The 18205-nt window shown below is 53.9% G+C and overlaps 6 protein-coding genes across 6 annotated transcripts; 4 read left to right on the plus strand and 2 right to left on the minus strand.

The window, feature by feature from the left end:
• Positions 1 to 2800: 2800 nt before the first annotated feature.
• CTAM01_12388 (uncharacterized protein) lies at positions 2801 to 4511 on the plus strand (the record flags this gene model as incomplete). The annotated part of the gene is made up of 2 exons (XM_060528394.1): positions 2801 to 2836; positions 2904 to 4511. 2 exons carry the CDS (start codon positions 2801 to 2803, stop codon positions 4509 to 4511), a joined length of 1644 nt encoding a protein of 547 aa, XP_060376900.1.
• A 3662-nt stretch (positions 4512 to 8173) lies between these two features.
• CTAM01_12389 (uncharacterized protein) lies at positions 8174 to 9080 on the plus strand (the record flags this gene model as incomplete). Its single annotated transcript, XM_060528395.1, has 2 exons — positions 8174 to 8243; positions 8341 to 9080. The coding sequence occupies 2 exons, from the start codon at positions 8174 to 8176 to the stop codon at positions 9078 to 9080; spliced, it is 810 nt and encodes a 269-aa protein (XP_060376901.1).
• Positions 9081 to 9621: 541 nt separating this feature from the next.
• On the minus strand, positions 9622 to 10039 carry CTAM01_12390 (uncharacterized protein; the record flags this gene model as incomplete). The annotated part of the gene is made up of 2 exons (XM_060528396.1): positions 9622 to 9815; positions 9877 to 10039. The coding sequence occupies 2 exons, from the start codon at positions 10037 to 10039 to the stop codon at positions 9622 to 9624; spliced, it is 357 nt and encodes a 118-aa protein (XP_060376902.1).
• Positions 10040 to 10390: 351 nt separating this feature from the next.
• On the plus strand, positions 10391 to 11396 carry CTAM01_12391 (ribosomal protein L27; the record flags this gene model as incomplete). Its single annotated transcript, XM_060528397.1, has 2 exons — positions 10391 to 10619; positions 10726 to 11396. 2 exons carry the CDS (start codon positions 10391 to 10393, stop codon positions 11394 to 11396), a joined length of 900 nt encoding a protein of 299 aa, XP_060376903.1.
• A 709-nt stretch (positions 11397 to 12105) lies between these two features.
• Positions 12106 to 15145, plus strand: CTAM01_12392 (uncharacterized protein; the record flags this gene model as incomplete). Its single annotated transcript, XM_060528398.1, has 5 exons — positions 12106 to 12787; positions 12917 to 13323; positions 13374 to 13595; positions 13649 to 14792; positions 14847 to 15145. 5 exons carry the CDS (start codon positions 12106 to 12108, stop codon positions 15143 to 15145), a joined length of 2754 nt encoding a protein of 917 aa, XP_060376904.1.
• Positions 15146 to 15423: 278 nt separating this feature from the next.
• CTAM01_12393 (NCS1 nucleoside transporter) lies at positions 15424 to 17136 on the minus strand (the record flags this gene model as incomplete). The annotated part of the gene is made up of 2 exons (XM_060528399.1): positions 15424 to 15924; positions 15979 to 17136. The coding sequence occupies 2 exons, from the start codon at positions 17134 to 17136 to the stop codon at positions 15424 to 15426; spliced, it is 1659 nt and encodes a 552-aa protein (XP_060376905.1).
• Between the last annotated feature and the right edge of the window lie 1069 nt (positions 17137 to 18205).

The raw sequence follows: 18205 nt of genomic DNA on the forward strand, positions 1-18205 counted from the left end.
TCCTCGAGAGCCTGACGAAGCTGATCTTCGGTATATTGAGGCATTATATATAGAAGAAGACATGTGCAAAAGATGAGCCCATTTGGACGCGAATTGAAAATGTTGTGATAAAAGGAGGTTGGGGGTGGGCATTGGGTTGTGGTGGATTTTCGCGTTTTTGTGGGTGCCAGAAACAGGGGGGTGCCAGGAAGTGGGTATGTTGACTTATCGTCACGCTTGATCGTTCACGCCTCCGAATCACACAACAAGGGCAAACAACATCGCAATCTTTTGCAAACTGCGTACGTATGAGTGACTCGTCATCAGTCCTCGGTCCAACGCATGGGTTTTCACATCGACTTGCAGTCACGCACCGTCTACCGGAGGGATTGAGGCTGTAGTCGGATGCCAAGCCCCGGTATGTGGGAGCTTGGGCGGCGGAGGGCAGATCTTAGTGCGACGCTGCTACTTTGCGGGGAAACGGCCGGCGAATCACAGAGACCTCAATCAAATCACCCTCTCCTTTCCGAATGGTTCGGACCTTTTAAGGGGTAATTAAGCCAAGGGTTAAAGATAAAATCAAGCGTAATGCCATGTGGGGGGGTCTATGTGGATTAATGGATTATGGATTAGCAACCCGTCGGCGGTTCCCTTTGTGGCGTTGCTAGTCTCTACCGATTCAATTTGTCTCGGGTGAGTAGCCAGAAATATTCAACGTGGACGTTTGCATTGCGGACGTTATCGCGCCCTCGGTGGTCTAGCCGTGTCTCGCGTCATAGCCACCGACATGCCAGGAGCACCTAACCAACCTCGATCTCGGGAGCTAGGGGTACACAGAGATTCCACTAGGCCTGGTTTCTGTCTTGTACGCGTATGCCTACTTTACAGGCCCGGCAAGTGACGGTAAAGGTTAAGAGTCAATCGGTTCCTCAGGTAAGAGTCATTTTCCGCGGTGGATTTCCTTACAGCTGGAACCTCTGCGTATTCATGAATCGAGATTCTGCGACCACGTTCAGTACGCCTGTAATCTTTGTGACCTCAGTATGTTTGCACCACCTCCCGAAATATCATAGACACATAGTAAGTCTCTATCAAGAAGCATTAAGTGCTCTGAGCTTGTGTTCTCCTGGAATATCAGTTATTATGGAATTTTGATGAACATTTCTTGCGACAACAAGTCATTAACATTGACGTTGTCTTGATCGTGGAACCCCTCCCGGAGCAACAGCCGAGGTAGAGATGATGATTAGGGCAGTTCGTAGTATAGCATCAGCTGTAGTCGTTCCCAATGACTAACGCAAATATTCCACGGTAAATTTACCTAGGTAATTGTAACACCGATAAAAACATGACTTAACCTCACAAAACCGATTTCTCTGTAACGTCCATTCGAAAGAAACTGTTAAATCATAAATCATCATTTGCTCACAAGCTGCAGGCTTCAAGAAGTTGAATATTGGTGAAATCTGATGCCGCTGTCTTCTGGGGAGTTGTTCATATTGTGACTGATATGTCGTATTAAATGACCTTGACGGCTGCCCCCCTGGGGAGTCTGCTTTCAGGAAGCTTACGTGTAACGTATTGCCAAGCGGATATAAAAATCGTCTGCAATCAGTTGGAACAAAGCCCCTGATTGCAGAAAGCCCATTGAAATCACACCGTCATAGAGCTTTTTAGCTTGCAGATGTTCTCAGAACTCTGGGTGCGTGATTGAGGATTTCCCTGCGGATAGCTGCTGACGACGCCACGGCAGCCAGTCCTTCGACTGTCCGAGGGCTCTATTTTAATCTTTACCAGGACATTAGTGCTTTCACCAATGACATATTCACGATGGAACCCCATCCATATCTTTAGATCTGTGGGACAGGTTTCTGTGTTCATTCTTGATACCTGCGATAGCCGAAGTTTTGTCATAGGGTGGTTGTTAACTAAAAAATTAGCTTGTTGTCAACATGTCAATAGCTCACATTAAACTGATAGCCAACCGCTGTCGGTAGGATTTGATCCCCAGTTATGTAGTATGTCAATCCTAGAGTGAGCATCATATGTCTGAAGCTTCACCGCCCAACTCCCCTTCGACAACGATGCGTAGTCTTGATTTTACGTGTAAGCAAGTTTCACCTTCAAGGCGGGTTCACTATAATCCATAATCTTGGCGCATAGCATTTCTTTGAATTGAAGATGAAAAAAAAAAAGAAATGCCTTCACATACTGACGGAAACAACAGCCACCCAAGATGGAAACCAAAACAGTACGTATTTGCAGTTGATGGGATATCCCGTCGGGTGTTCTTCATTCATAAGCTGGATGCCGAAGACGGGGTTTATGGATCCTCCCTAACAATAGGGGTTCCAGGAGGCGGTCCGCGGGAGGTCCCTGTAATTACTTGGCTTGTCGCATGAACCCGCCTATGGGTAGCCTCTACCACTCCACCAGTATATTCAGGCCACGTCCCGTTAAGGTTTTACATCATCGCCCTGATCCAAATTGGCGGGCCCCGTCAACGTGCCTCTGCACCTTCCGTCCCTCTTGACGACACAAACGGCCATTTGGCCCAAAGTCCATCGCAGGACGCGCATGCTTTGCCAAGAAATTCGGAAGACTTCTCTTGGAAAGGCCTGGAACCTGTGTCGACCCCGACATCTGCTCAAAGCAGGTCGACGTCCGTGTGTGTCTTTGGGACCATTGATGAGAAAGCGTGGATTCTGGAAACAGCCACCGTTCTTAGTGCCAAGTTCCTTCGTGACACCTTCGTGACACCTCCGCGTGACAACGCGTGAGATCCCGTTGCTCCAGCCTGAAATACGACATCAACTCACGGATGGCTAGACGCTACCTTCTCTCGAAACAATGGAGGGTAAGCACACCCGCCAAAACTATCTCACGTGGCATCTAGCTAATCTCATGCCTTCATCGATGGTCAGGCCTACCAGGCAACTAGCAGAGCCCATACGCGGACCCGCTTCATCGTCGTGGAGCAACAAGGTCCGACGTACGGCTCCTCTGACGATAAGCAACGGCACGAAAAGGGTGAACCTGAAGACTCACCCCATGGCTGGAAACCTACCTTTTGGAGGGTCGTCGAGGGCAGCGCGACGGCCTTTGGCTCCATCGCGGTCCTCGGTCTGGCTGGCTACTCCTATCACGCCTACTACAAGGACCTTGTCCTGCGAAAGATGGACAATGCTTTTGGCGTTGGCTTCTCGACACCAGAGCTGACAGCTCTAGGACGCCACGTGGCTCCTCATAAGCTCCATACTATTGATGACTTCACGGGCTTGGAGGGTGAGAACGAATGGATCCCTCGGGCTGAGCAGGAACACATTGACGGCATCATTGACGGGACCATCCGAGGTCAGTATCACTTAATCACGGGAGAGAAGGGTACGGGGAAGAGCTCAATGATCCTCAAGGCGATGCGCAGGGTCAACGGCTCGGGGATCGCCATGCTCGAAGCCCATAGCGATCTCGAAGTCTTCCGTCTCCGCCTGGGCAAAGCTCTCGACTTTGAGTTCCACGAGGACTATATCGGAAGCTTGTTCAGCTTCAAGGGCCCTCGCGATTCGACCGCCATCCTGGACATTGAAAGAGCCTTCAACAAGATGGAAAAAGTGGCTCTGATGCGGCAGAGACACATCCGGAAGCCGCTCGTCTTGATCATCAATCGCGTCCACGTACTCCGAGACGACGACGACGGACGCGAGCTGCTGGAGTTGATCCAACAGCGGGCGGAGATGTGGGCGGCAAGTCGCCTCGTCACTGTGGTGTTCACCAGCGACGACCACAGTACCACTGAGCACCTCAAATGGCAGGCCACGCGGATATCCGTGACAGACGTCCGCGATGTGCCCCGCGATCCTGCTGTTGAAGCACTTCACGAATTCCGGCAAAAGGTCTTCAAGGAGGATGTGTCCAGCGATATCTTGAACCAAGTCTACAAGTTGGTTGGCGGTCGCGTCAGGTTCCTCGACCACGTTGCGAGATCAAAAGACATGCTCGCGGCCTGTAAGTTCATTTGTGACAGGGAAAAACGCTGGCTCCTAGGCCAGTGCTGGATGTTGGGCGCCGACATGGATCCCGATGCCGAGGATCAACAAGACCACGCCACCACGGCGTTCTTACTGGCCAAGTCGTTGATTGAGAAGGAGAAGGATATGAAGCCAGAAGAGCTCCTCGCCGGAAAGCTGCCGGAGATGCCTCTCCACGAGGCAAGACATCTCATGACGAGATTCGACTTTATCCAGAAGCATGACCACTTCAACATCTTCTCAATCGATTCCAATTCCATGGTTCGGGCGGACTCTGTGCCGATGCACAACGCCTTCAAGGAGATATGCGCGCAGGAAGGATTCGATGAGCTTCTTGAAGCCAGCTTAGAGAGACTCGATGAGTTGGAGGGGCTTCAGAGGACAAGAGAGATTGTGATGAAGGATTTGGCGAATGAGGGCCAGTTCCAGGCAATGGTTCGCCAGGTCAAAGCGGGAGGAGATGGCTTGACGGTCACCGTCAAGGCTGCATCACCCAAAGAGTAGGTTTATCGGAGGATCTTGACAGAGGCTAGGGTCGCACAGCGTGACGGTGTAAACAAATCTGCATGAACGAGCATACCTAGCCACTGGTCTTACTGAGCCGCCGGAAGTAGGAAGCCTGTCCGGCCTGTCTCACAAATATCTATAGGGCTGTGTGTTTAGATTGAATGACTGCGCTATGGGCGCCATTAGATATTGAAGATTGCCTAATAGGTCAGAGCACTCCATGTCGATGGGGTTAAGTGAGATTTCTTGTCATCGTTTGGTGCAGCCTCGCTTCCAACAGGCTCGAGCCTGTAAAGGACATGATGTTTGTATTTCTTCTTGCCAAGGGTCTCGAAAATTCGATGTGAGAGCCAAAACACTTCGCTCACAACCAAAGTGTATCTTTGTTTGTTTGTGTTCATCCAATGTTTTGTGGACTTATATCATTCCAGAAAAGAATCCTGGAAACTACCACCGCGGGCATCGGAGGAATCAAGCAGAACAAACCACGCGGGGGTTGGAAGCCGGAAGCGGGAAAGTCAACGGCGGCCGAGACCGGGCCGTGTGGGAAGTGGATCATTTAGGGTTTCTATTCATCGGAGGTCAAAGCAAACATGTGTTAAGAGGGGCCCGGCGTTTCGGAGAGATGAGGTGCAACGACGTTGACGAAAGGAATGCGAGCCAGAAGTTTGGATGCCGGAAGGGGAGTGTAGTAGAACACTGGAACTTTCCCTGCCTGCTTCGGATAGGGAACCCGGCAATTGTGAGATGATCTCGCTCAACGCCGAACGGTGAAGAAGATGGCGATGAGTGACATTTGACGTTGAACAAAGTTGGTTGATGAGGAGCTACGGATGCACGCGAGAACTACTGTGGATGAGCACTAGGACCAATGCACCCCGGATTCTGGAATGACGCTGCCATGCGACGGGAGTCTAGTGGGCCGCGCCAGAGGCGTTTGATGACGGGGTGATGGACCGATGGGCTTCAGTCCAAATGGTCCATGGAGGAGCGAGCGATCATGACTTTACGCTACCTTGGTCTGAGCTGGAGTGCATGAACTCTGCGGATCTTACTGGTGAGGTTGGGGGAATTGGATTGGTTGATGTGTATGTTTGTAAGATGCGGCATGAGGTCACTCTATGGGATGACAGCCGCGGGTTGCTCTGTGGAGTGAGCAGAGTGAGGGGAAAGCGAGCCATCGGGGTGAAGTGGTAAGGTGAGTGGATGGTGCTGGATGTTGACGAGGGGTGATGCATGTCGGATGACGTCGTCACGATGGTGGGGAGCCCTCTAGAGTCACGGAAAGTAGGTAAAATGCGAGGGGGCAAGTCAGACAAGAGAGTGTCTTCATTAGTTCATTAGCGGAATGAGTTTGGAGGTTGGGAGATGAGGGGAAAAGTTTCGAGTTACTTGGTTTCCATTATCACCATAGCATGAGTCGCAGAAGAAACGATTGTTGAGTAATTACGTCTTACCTTTGGTACAAGTGAGCTGATATGAATAATATAGCTCAGCTCAGGATCCCGGAGTGAGAGGCTGAAGTGAATTACACGACGTGTGTAAGTGAGAGTGAGAGTGAGAGTTAGATGCAATTGAGATCTGGAAATAGGAACGACACCGGGGCGGTGCACGACACAGCACGAGGCAGCAGCAGCAACGGGAAGCCGCTCATCGCCTCTTCCTTCCGTGTCTCTGGCACGCTGCTGCTTCCAATGCGCGCAATGAGAGTTGCACCTGCCTGCGGCCGATCGCGATTCCTCGCTAAGACCAGCTGCACGTCGAGTATCAACCAACGGCGAAGCAGTGACCCAGGGGTCGGGGTCCACACCTGCACCTGCCACTTCCAGATGGAGACGATGGAGAATCTGGAAGGATTCGAACCTCAGGAATGAATCAGGGCACAAGGTACCTACCCTCGTACAATGGAAGGGCACATCCCAATGGATATCTCAGGGCGAAGATGGGTGCCTTATCGATTCGAGAGTACTCGGTACCTTACCTTTGGCGGCCAGAGCCCCGGCATTTCCACCACTCGCCTTTTCCTGACGCATGGCGGCCTTTTCCTCTCTGCGGCTCCCAGCCCAAACACGCCCGAGCAAGCCCAACCTCGCAATAGGCTAATGTAGTCGACACAAGCTTGAAGATACAGTCAGTATGGTACCGTAGATAGATGGGTACGTCGTGAGAAGCACACTCGCAGCGCAGGTCTGATGTGTCTTACATGCCCTGCTTTACCTGGCTGTGCCTTGCCTTGGTCGCTTAGGCGTAGAAGACGCTCGAAGCGAACTACGGCTGCAGTGGCACCCGACGTCAATGATCCATCATCACCTTGTCGGAAGCGACAGACGCGGAAGACGCGGCCCTTTGGTACGTGAGCCGGTGAGAGGCCCCCAAAAGCGACTCGAGTGAATCGTTAGTGAGTGGGACGAGGGGACAGCGACCCCGAAAAAGGCAACTTGGACTCGTAGAGTTCTTTTCCAAGGCCACCCCAGCCTCTCTCTCATCCCCGCATGCCGCAACTCAGATAGGTACCTTACACACCACTTCACTCACACGAGCAAAAGTAACTAGTGCCAGGCATCTACCGGTATAGTCAAAGTACCTTACCAAGTATCCGTACCTGTCCTGTGCTATCTTTCACCTTCTATGTACCCAAGGTACTACGTGTGTCTGCACTCCTGCAGGCAAGCCGGAATGAAATAGTCTGAAGATGTAACCCCAGCTGGGAAGATGGAGGCATTGTTGCTGTGTAGTCGAGAATAGAGCCCGAGGTGACAGAGTCACAGAGTGAACCCACAAAACCTTGCTCATGAGCTACCTACCTGATGCTGCATCTGCCATTTGGGGGGGCTTCCGAGTCCAGACTTCTCTTCCATGTGCCAATAAGGGAGTGAGGGGTGAGAGAGAGCTGCATCTGCCATTGCCTGTGGCCCGGTGGTATAAGACAAGATGGCAACCTTCAAAAGGCAGCACATCTGGCTGCATCTGCTCACCTGCCCCCCTACCGCCGTCATTTGCCCAACATTCCACTTCCTGATGGCAACAAAGTCCCTCAGTACGCCTCTACCTATCTGCTCATCATCTTTGCTTGTCCTAGGCTCCTTTTCTTGCCGAATCTTCTTCAACCCTGATCGTCCCGACAACCTCTACACATTCTTCGACACATCCCGACAATCTTCGTCCTAATCCAACAATCTCCCTGTTTCACAAACATCACGAGCCCCCTCTATCATCCAACCCCCCAAAAAAGAAAAGAAAGGGGGACTTCCCAAGTTCCCTACTCTGTACGGTTACCCAGCCGTGCTAGCTCCCCAGCACAGCTCAGCCCACCCCTGGTCGGCGCATCCGCACAAGCACCCGCACCCTGCAGGTCACGAACCACCACCCCTCGTCATCCTCAGGACCCAGCTGCAAGCCTGAGCCTGCACGCAACACGCAGCGAACAAAACCACCGCCTTTCGTCACCAGATTTCCTAAACCCCGCTATTTTACCCTCTACCCACCTCACCTAATACCAACCCAGCCAAACTGATCCAAACCCCAACTAAAACCCAACGACCTGACCGACACATCTCACGAGACTGCGTATCACGACCATTCACCTCTGCTTCACCAAGTTCCAGCTCTTCGCACACACTACCTTAGCTTAGTCCGCCGTTGTTGCTTAAACCTTCAAAATGGCCGCCATCGTCGAACGCAGCCCACCTACGCATTCCCCTCCTGGTCCCCATCCCAAGAGACCCAGAGGTGAGTAATACTTTTGCGAGGCGCCGGTCGTCCGAGACCTCAACGCCAGCTGGTCTTGAACAAGAAGCTCGCAATTACTGACCACCACCCATCGCAGGCATTCTCAAGAACTCGTACCAAAAGTCGCCCCCAACATCACCCGGTGAAGCCGACCTCACCGAGAAGGAGCTCACTCTCGTCAACACCCAATACAACGCTGGCCACCGCCGCTCTTCTTCCGCAGCCCGCCCTTCAGGTTCCCGCCGCCAATCCAGCCGAACCCCCTCCCAGCAGGGCGACGACGAGCAAGATCTCGAATCGTCCCAGCGCCTCAAGTGGGACGAGGCCAATCTTTACTTGACCGAGCAAGAGCGCTCGTCGACTATGAAAATTGACGAGCCCAAGACTCCCTATGCGAAGCACTACGATCCCACCGAAGACCCCTCGGACGACGAGGAAATGTCGGAAGACCCCAACGTTGAGAGGAAGCCTCGCACGGCTCGTGCTGGTCCTGGCGTGGAAGATGATATCCCTATCATGTCGCTTGGCGAGCCGGAAGAGGCGGTCCCGGAGAGCGAGTCGTCCAAGGAAAAAGCCCTCAAGGCCGTCCACGTCGACGACAGCGCCAGCGCTCACGGCGACGATGATGAGCTGGCCGGCCTTTCGCCCGAGGAACGGGAGAAGCACCGTCGTTTTGAGGAGTTGCGCAAGAAGCACTACGAAATGAAGGATGTGGCCCACTTGTTGGGCCACCCCGAAGAACTGGAGGAGGAAGACGACGAGGAGCGTTCCGCCCGCGGGCCGCCTCCCGTCCCTGCTCTTCCCAGGCCTAGCGAGGCTACCAACGGCCGGGCCTGAGCCTCAGTCTAAGTCTGAGCTTGGGTGGCGGCGGGTATCAGTGGCTGAGTCCAACTTTAGCCGGCACGCCGTCCCCAGGAGGATTACACGGGAGACGCATTACGAGCATTTCCACGCACTGTTGACGCTTTTTGGGGTTGAGATGGAGATCAGCATCCGGCAACGGCGTGGCACACGAAGGAGTTCTGGGTGGATATCACGGATGGGAATTTTAGCGGCGTTCCGGGGCCTTCGTGTCTGTAATCGTCGCGTTTCGCAGTCACTGCAGCAGCCTGCTTCCTTCTCATCGTCGGCACCTTTGCCGCCGTCAGAGAGGGGGAGAAGTATTTCAGCACGACTAAGTAGGCTTGTTGCTTCGGCCAGAACCTGGCATTTTCAATAGAGTCTGAAATGTCCTATCAAGCACTGTTTATCTCGTCGTATCCATCAATCTTGTGGCCCATGTGAAAAGTAGTCCAAAGCCCCAAAATGAAAACAACTTTGGTGTTTATGTATGCGCCATGCAATGCCTATCCATTTTGCTGCCCATCCAACTCATTCCTCACAAAAGACCCTTGCGCGCCAACTCAATCTTCCTCGCCGCCTCGCCTGCGGCAAAGCCGCCTCTCGAAACGCAGATCCGGTTGCCGTCTGTGAGCTCGAACTTGTCCTGGTTCGCGGGCCAGGGGCAAGGGCAGTGGTGGGGGAAGTGGACGCAGGCGAGGGTGTCGGGGCAGAGGTAGTGTTCGCAGTAGGCTACAAAAATTAGTGATCATGTGCTTGCAAAAGCTGCGAAGGTATGAAGGAGGTATCTTACAGCCATCATATCGTTGCTGGTATTGTGACGGGTCACTTGGAACATTTTGAGGCTGTTGTTGCTGTTGCTGGCCGCCGAACATCTGGTCGAAGAAGCCAAACTGGGCCTGGGCCGAGCTGATCAAGGTCAGGAGGACCAGCGGGAGGGAGGCGAAGAAGCGCATCTCGTCGGTCTTTTGGTATCAGGCGAATATGAAAGAAAGGCGAGAAGATTTCCCTTGCTTTACCCTTGTTGCTCCTTTCGTAGTGTTCGCTCGAGGTGTTCGTCGTCTTGCTCAATGTGGCCCTCTACTGTAGGTATGCGCCAGTGCGCCTACGGATAGCTGTCCAAAAGACCACCTTGGACCCACCACCAAAATCCTTATCGCTATCGCAGACCGCTGACTCAGCCGGAAAAATACTCTCAGCCCATTTCCCGTTCCTTGGTGCACGCAAAGCTTCAATTGGCGAGAACGCAATACCGAATTGAGTTGCCAGTAACGACATATGGGCAACTCGTCCACGAAGCACACCTGATGCGTCTATTTCAATTGCAGCGGCCCCTGATGGCCGCTGCCGCCGGTCTCCTGCGGACGACCGCACCGATCCAGTCCACGGCCTCAACCGCCGCGCAGCTGCTCCGCGCCGATGCCGCCAATGCCCTCGTGGCCGGACGAAGATACGCCTCCGTCAAGTCGCAGGGCGCCTACAAGCTTGCACCCAAAAGGACGATACCGAAGAAGCTGGGAGCGAAGCGCACTGGTGGTACGTCTGTTCCGTCTCCCTCATATGTCTCGAATTGGATTCAGTGGAGAGCTCCATATTCATCACCAGAACGGCCGGTCAAGAGCTCGATACTAACAGCTTGCAGACCAGTATGTCATCCCCGGCAACATCATCTACAAGCAGCGCGGCTCCCTCTGGTGGCCCGGCGAGAACTGCATCATGGGCCGCGACCACACGATCCACGCCATGGCCACGGGCTACGTCAAATACTACCGCGATCCCGCGCGCCACCCGGACCGGAAATACATTGGCGTCGTCTTCAACAAGGACGACGTTCTCCCCTACCCGACGCACGCCGAACGCAAGCGCAAGCTGAACATGTCGGCGCACACCATTGCCAAGCCTGTCGAGACGCCCGCCATCTCGGCCTCTGGCATCCCCACGCAGGTTGTGCGGCCCGCGCCCCGGACGGCCAAGGGCGCGCCCACGCAGCCGGCCAGAATCCTGAAGCTGCGGGACGACTACTCGTACCGCGAGGACAACTGGCGCATCGGACGGCTGGTCAAGATGAACATTGGCGGCATGAGCCGCAAGGCCAAGCTGAGGCAGAAGAGATACGCCAAGGAGCGTAACTTGTCGGGACAGAGGGCAGCGCAGGCCAAGTTTGCCGAGATGGAGGTGGACGAGTGGACGATTGCGGCGTCCAAGAGGCTATCGGAGCAGAAGAACGCCGCCGTGTTGGCCAAGCAGAAGAAGCAGAAGCAGAAGGCGCAGAGGGTGGCGGCCAAGGCTGCCAAGTCGCAGAAGAAGCGGTAATCGATCAACTATGTCTTGCTTGCTTGGGGGCATGGGTGAGAAATACGTGTGAGAGTAGGCGAATTGTGATGATTTGTGTCATGGCTACCGAGGCGTAAATGTCATGGGGGTCATCTTGAGTGTAGAATATCTTGTACAAATCCATACTAGCATCCACGATTTGGTGTCATACTCTCTAACTTTGACTGCTACTAAAGTGCTGCTAGGATCCACGGTTTCCTATCAACCCTGGTCAAGGTCTTCGACATTGAGAGATTGTGAAATTCAAAATCGAAACTTCGACAACTTGAGTTGCCTTACCTAAACGGCAGGTCTGCTTTGTTGCAAGGGGGGCTCTTTGGGGCAGCCGTAGGCACTTGCTTCTTTAATGACTTCCCGTCGAGGTCGCGTGTGGGGGAGGCACTCGCCGAATTGCAATGTACTGAACCACCAATTTTGGGGGAAGGAGTACCTGGACCTTTGGCCTGCGCCCCCAGCAGTCGCGTGTCCCGTCGCGTCTCTTCCAACGTCCATCTTCAATCTTCATTCAATCTGCTCTTTACTCTCTCATTGCTCTTCACGGTCAGGCGCCCAGACGCCTGGATGCGAAGCAGCTGAAGGCTATAGGATCCGGACTCGACCCCCGCAGCAGCATCTCCAATCTAGAAGTGCGCGTGCAGCTGCATGAGGTGGGCAGCAACCTCGTCTCTCAAGTCAAAGGATTAGAACAATGGCATCCAACGCTCAGGCCGCACAACCATCGGGGCTCCCACATTCATTTAAGCACACCTCGTCACCGGCCAATACGACCTCGACAACCCAGGCAAACAATGCCACCCGCACAGTGTCGCCTTCTTCAGCCTCCGGCAGCGGGGACACTTCAGGCAGGAAGATGAAGAGGACCGGAGCATCGAAACCGCTCATGAGACCGAGTCTTTACGGAGGACAGGCACCACCTTGGGCGACTTCCTTACTGGGCGGGAAGCCATTTACGGGGCCTGCTCCATCACCTTCCACCCCTGCTCAAGCTTCTGCGCCTCTCCCAGCTCAAGCTCAAGCTCAAGCTCAGGCTCAAGCTGAAAGCAAAATCAACACACCAGAGCTGAAATCCGCTCAACCAAGTTCGGGCACTGAAGATTCTGACGACAGTGACAGCACGAGGTCAGGCAGCCCGGAACCAGCTCGCATCGTGAGCGACATTGCTCAGCCCGATCCTGAAGATCCATTACCAGTCAAGCTCGAAGCGGTACTTTCGGAAGGTGGTTCAGAGTCAGACATGGCGCGCGAGAAGAAGAGTCTTGCGCAGCATTCCAAGATTCAGGCTCTGCAAGATTCATGGGCCTCTAGTAACGCATCTGGAGGTCAATCGGGTTCTGCTGGACAGTCCGCGAACGCAAAGGACTGGCTTGGTGGTGAGTTGACTTGCTCCTTCCAGCTCTTGCCAGATTGGGTCTCACAAGCATACTCTATTTGAGCGCCCTTCTTGACGGCGCTTCATGGAGGAAGTCATTAGAGATTGCCACTTGCTGACACGTCTACAGGATTTGCATTCGAAGCATCGTCCAAGAGAAAGCATCCTCTGATTGAGAATCTGGCTGGGGGTGATGCTAAGCGGCAGGCAACGGATACTGGTCTTAAGGGCCCATCGACTAGGAAATCGCCCGAAGAAGGAACAAGTTCAACTGCCACGGAGCAAGACTTACTGAACGTCCTCGGGCTCGGACAACCCGGTTCCAGGCCAGACATCCTGAAAAGTACCGAAGGCGCCTCATCATCGACAGGAGCAACGCATGAAGCCCAAGTCATCGAATCCTCGGACGAGGATATGGACTACGAGGATCAAGCAGATGCTGATGATATGACGGACGAAGACGAAGACGAAGGCGGAGAGACTGAAGGAGACCTGGAGATCAACACTACAGGCACGCCATCTGCAAAAGCCGCCCTCGTAAGAGAAGTGCCTTCTAACCTACAAGACTGTAACTGACAGGAATACAGCCGCCATCTCAAGGCACCGATCAAGAGTTCACATTCACGAAAAGCCCGCATCCTCGCGGGTATCTGCAATGGAGAACGCCCCAGGGCATAGAATCCACCTGCGGCGCCATCATACCTACGAACTACAAATTTCACTCTGACCCAAAAAACCCCTACATCTGTCCAGTCCGCAACTGTCGCGTCATTTTTCCAAAGTGGAACGGGCTTGGAGCGCACTTCTGCGTAAGTCTTCTCTTCGATTGATCCCAGAGTCCTGTGACACTGACAACATACAGGCAAAGCATCGTAGCTCCAAGTTCAACGACAACCTCGACGGGACCCTGTCATTCGTGGACTACTATAAGAGGGCAGGCACCAAGTACGCGGCCCCTATCGTGGTCTCCCAGAATCCCCTCCGAGGCGACGAGCCACCCTTGGCGGAGCCAGTGACTGCAGGCTATAAGCCGGTGTCGGCCCCGGCCACTGCTCCGAACCCTGTTCCGTGGGGCCCGACTTCGAAGCCTGTGAACCCAGCCCCGTCCCGGGCCATCCCCAAGTCATACTTGAAGAACGATATGACGGTTATCAAACCACCTTCAGTGGCTCCGCCTCTAAGTCAAAGCGTTTCTGCCTCGAATGGCTCGCTCCTTGCGTATTTTTCTGGCTGCCTTTCGCCCGCTTACAAGATACCGGTAGAAAGACCGGACGTGAAGGCGCTGCTGAAACTCCCCCAACGGCGTCCATTACCTCAGACGTGGAAGTTGAAGTACGGTGGCATCGGACACCTGCCACCCCTCGCAACAGTTGCGCTTCTGATATTCCTTACTGGCGATGTTGCGACGCCATGTTGCCACTTTTGTTACAGGCACAATGATCCCTTTGAGAACTTTCTGCAGCCATGCGTCGTCATGTCTGCCGCAGCTCCTGGGTTCTTAAAGGAGATTGGAAACAAGGCCTGCTCTGGATGTCAGTGGCGGTCTAACTTCCGCAGAGAAAGGAACAATTGCTCCTTCTTGTCCTCGGGCCAGGGAACATCAAGCCCACAAGTGACCCCGATAGCACCCCCTACACGATCTACGGTCGCAACCCGCTCCGCATCTGCGACAACGGCTGCTGAAGCTTATGCCCTGCCATATCCTCCAGCATCTCAACCACCTCCCAAAACCTCAACTCCGGTGTCTACCTCTTCCCTGCCGCCATCCACGCAACCGGCGCCGAGCGTCCACAAAGTCGATAGCCACCCACCTGAAAGCCCGCCAAGACGCACCACGAGGCACTCAGCGGCTATCGCAAAGCCTCTTGCCGATTCCAGAATATCGACGCCCGTCGGACATGCCTCCTCACTCAGCGGCAACGCCATGCCACCAAATACTCTGGAAATGGAAGACTGGGAAATTGCTCCAGGGCGGATTCGTGATGAACGCAGCGAATCCCCTACAAGTACGTCTTGTACCGTCCATATGATGCTATACTGCGATGCTAATCTTGTCCCAGATGTAGCCTTCTCCAACTCCTATCTCACGAGCGATCAAGCTGTGACGGTCTCTGAGGAGATATCCTTCAACGTTATCGTCATCAAGCCCGGAGAGTCGCATGAATGGGCTGCCGAACCAGAGAAAGTCCGAATCTGCTCCTTGGCTGCGGGTAAACTTAAGGTGAAACTCGAGAATACGGAGCCATTTTCGATGGGCCCGAACGGAATGTTCAAGATGAAGCCCGGTACAACGTGCACTGTTTTGAACCGGCTATATATCGACGCGGTGGTGCATGTCACCACTGTTTCGTTCTTTTAGAGCGGATACTTCTTAGGGTTTGAGCGTGGATTAGGAGGCGTTAGGAGTCAGAGGCCCGTATACCTTGCCCAGTCTTTAAATGACGATACGGTTGAGGCCTTACGCATCGCAAGCCACTTGCTTGGAGTCTTCTTGCTGAGCTTTAGCAGGTAGCTTCCCATCATTAAACGTATTGCAATACTTTTTTGAGACATTGACGACCTTTTCGTACTAGCATTATCAGGACGGATCTATCTCATTGCCGTGTTATCTTCTTGGCGGTCCTCTGGTTCGTCACATTACACCTTGGCCACCTTTTCACCAAGACCTTTCTCATGGTTCACCACCTCGCCGCTTTGGGGCATGTCGATAGCCTCGATGACCTGCCCCTCGCCTTCCAGCTCTTCGGGCCTGACATAGTCCTTCGGCTCGACCCATCCCTCTTCCATGATCGGAGGTGGCCAAATCTTGCAGGAAACCCAAAAGGTGAAGCCGGACAGGAACAGTCCGACCCAATACGCAAAGAAGTAGAACCTCGTGACGCCAACGGGGGCTGAAACACCCATATTGTTGAGGAAGCCGTAAAAGTTGGGGATGATGCCAACAATATAGGCGACATAGGCACGGATGTTCCAGCCGTGGAAGTAGTGGTAAGCCCCTGGCTTCATTGACGTGAAGCAATCTGGTATGCTGATGCGACCGCGGCCGATGATGTAGTAGTTTACCAGCAAGACGCCCGTGATGGCTGAGAGGAAGATTTGGTAAGAGGAGAGGAAAGATACGAAGACGGAGGCAGAGCCCTAGTGCTCATTAGCAATCATCTTCACACTCGAGCAGGTTGGAGTAGGACTTACCAGCAAGAACCAAGGGTTGATGGCGAACGAAATGACGGCACAGACAAAGAAGCCCCTCCGAACTGTGAGGTACTTGGGGAACAACGCCGCAATATCGTTACCAGCCGGCAAGGAGTTCTCAAAGATGGAGCTGAAGATGCAGCAGTATGCGAAGCAGCCGGCGATGAAAAAGCACCCGGCTCGGTTGGCTGCCGTGTACTCGGCCGTCTGGAGGCTATCCAGCAGCGTCACGGGGTTCCAGATCAACTCGCCAAAGATCAACTCGCTAGAGGCGCAGACGAGGTTTCCCACCGCTGCCACGATGAAGTTGGCAACAGGGAAACAGAAGAGGTTACCGACAATAACATCATTCTTCTTCTTTGCATACCGCTGGAAATCCGCGGCGTTACTCGCAAAGGTGGCGCAGTTGGCCGCCCCTAGCATCAGGAATTGCACGATCAGCCACGCCCTCTTTGATCCCGTCGCCGTACCGCCCTGGCGTACTACAGGACCGAGACCACCTGCCTTTGTGGCCGTCCACGCAAGCATAGCTACGGCGGATATGATGAAGACGCACAGCTTCGCGTAGACGAGCCCGCGCATCTTTGGGACAGGGATGACGAGGAACGCGCAGGTGATGAGCCAGAAGATGACGAAGCCAATCATCCCCGCTGTCGTGAGCGCCGAGCCCTCGCCCATGGTGTTTGGGATGTTTGCGATACCCGGGATGATGGCGTGGAGCATCACGTAGATGCACTGTCCCCCCTGCACGGCATTAACACCGTTCCAGACGATAGCCATGACGGCGCGGTTAAAGGTTGGCCACCACGCGCCGTAGATGCCAAAGGCAGCACGGCAGACGACGGGGTATCCCACGTGATAGCAGCTGCCCGGCCGGCCGTTGAGGGTGATGATGGCGGCGATGAGGCATTGTCCGCCGAAAGCGCAGGCGAGGGACTCCCACATGGAGAGGCCGAGGGCCTGGGCGGTGGAGGAGGCGTACCAGTTGGACACGGTCGCAGTGGCGGAGAACCAGAAGGTGAAATAGGTCCATTGGGTCCAGGTGCGGTCGGCGAGCTTGAGGGGGCGGAGGTCGTCGTTGTTGAGAAGGGCGTCGCGGCCGTGGATGTCCGAGGTACCGGCGGCGGCGGGGACGCGGAGGCGGTTGAGGAGGCCCATCTTGTGTATGCGGCTTGCCGGTGTCGGCAGACTTGGCTCCGAGGGTGGGCTTGCGATCAGAGATTCTCGAGTCTTGATGCTCGTCTCTAGAAACTCAGCTGTAATGATCACCGTTGAAGAAGCAATGCCCGCCCACCCGTACAAGTTGCTTGAATAGCAAACGGGAGATATCCGGAGGAGCTCAACGTTACCATGACAGAGACTTATACCAAATCACACCCGACAGTATGGTAATAATATCGGCTACGGAGTCGCGATCGGCTGCTGCGTGCTGATAGCCATGATACTCTTCAAGATACCGGGGTCGTGCGGTTCATGTGGGGGAGATAAGCACTGCAGGGATGCTGACGAGTCTCAATAGTCGACACATTGTGCAACCTTTCACAGAAGTGATTTGTGCACTGCTGTATGGAGTCTCGCCAGTGTATGGAGTTGATATAATCCTGGTTGAAGATATTCTACTGTTGGAAAGATGACAGCGAAGTGAACTCAAGCATCACCAAGACCTCTCAGTTGATGCCAAGCATCTTGGTAGATCGGCATCATATAAGTATCAGAGTCGACCGGAGAAAACAGAAGCCCCCGGGAAGCAAAGGGCCCCTGGTGGCTCCGAAGACGGGGATCAACCCCGTACCCCACACGGTCCGTTGTCGGCGCATTTGTCCCGAGAGCGATAAGCGGCCGTGCTGGGCGGATTTGCAGATTGTCTCCAGCGAACCGCGTCGCACGCCATTATCTTTGGCTATCGTGTCATTCGCCGTCGTTCAAATCTCAGACGATTTCCGGCTAAGACCGGCGGACAACATTTCAACTACCCGACAGCGAGTGATCCGTTCCATTTGAGCACGCTATTCATCCGGAGGCTTTAATCGGAGTTGACACATCTAATTCGTGTGCAGTGAAACCTATCTTGAGTGTTGAGCTCAAGAAAGAGACAATTTGCGTAATTCAAAAGAGGATCATTTGCCTTTACTCTGAAGCTTGCCGACCACTATTTTGTTCAACATAGATCAAGAACAAGATAGCTCAACTCAACAACCCGACGACTGGACTAATCTCACTCTCACAA

The sequence above is a fragment of the Colletotrichum tamarilloi genome (genome assembly GCF_030869305.1).
Source record: "Colletotrichum tamarilloi strain Tom-12 chromosome Unknown Scaffold_76.1, whole genome shotgun sequence".
NCBI lineage: Eukaryota > Fungi > Ascomycota > Sordariomycetes > Glomerellales > Glomerellaceae > Colletotrichum > Colletotrichum tamarilloi.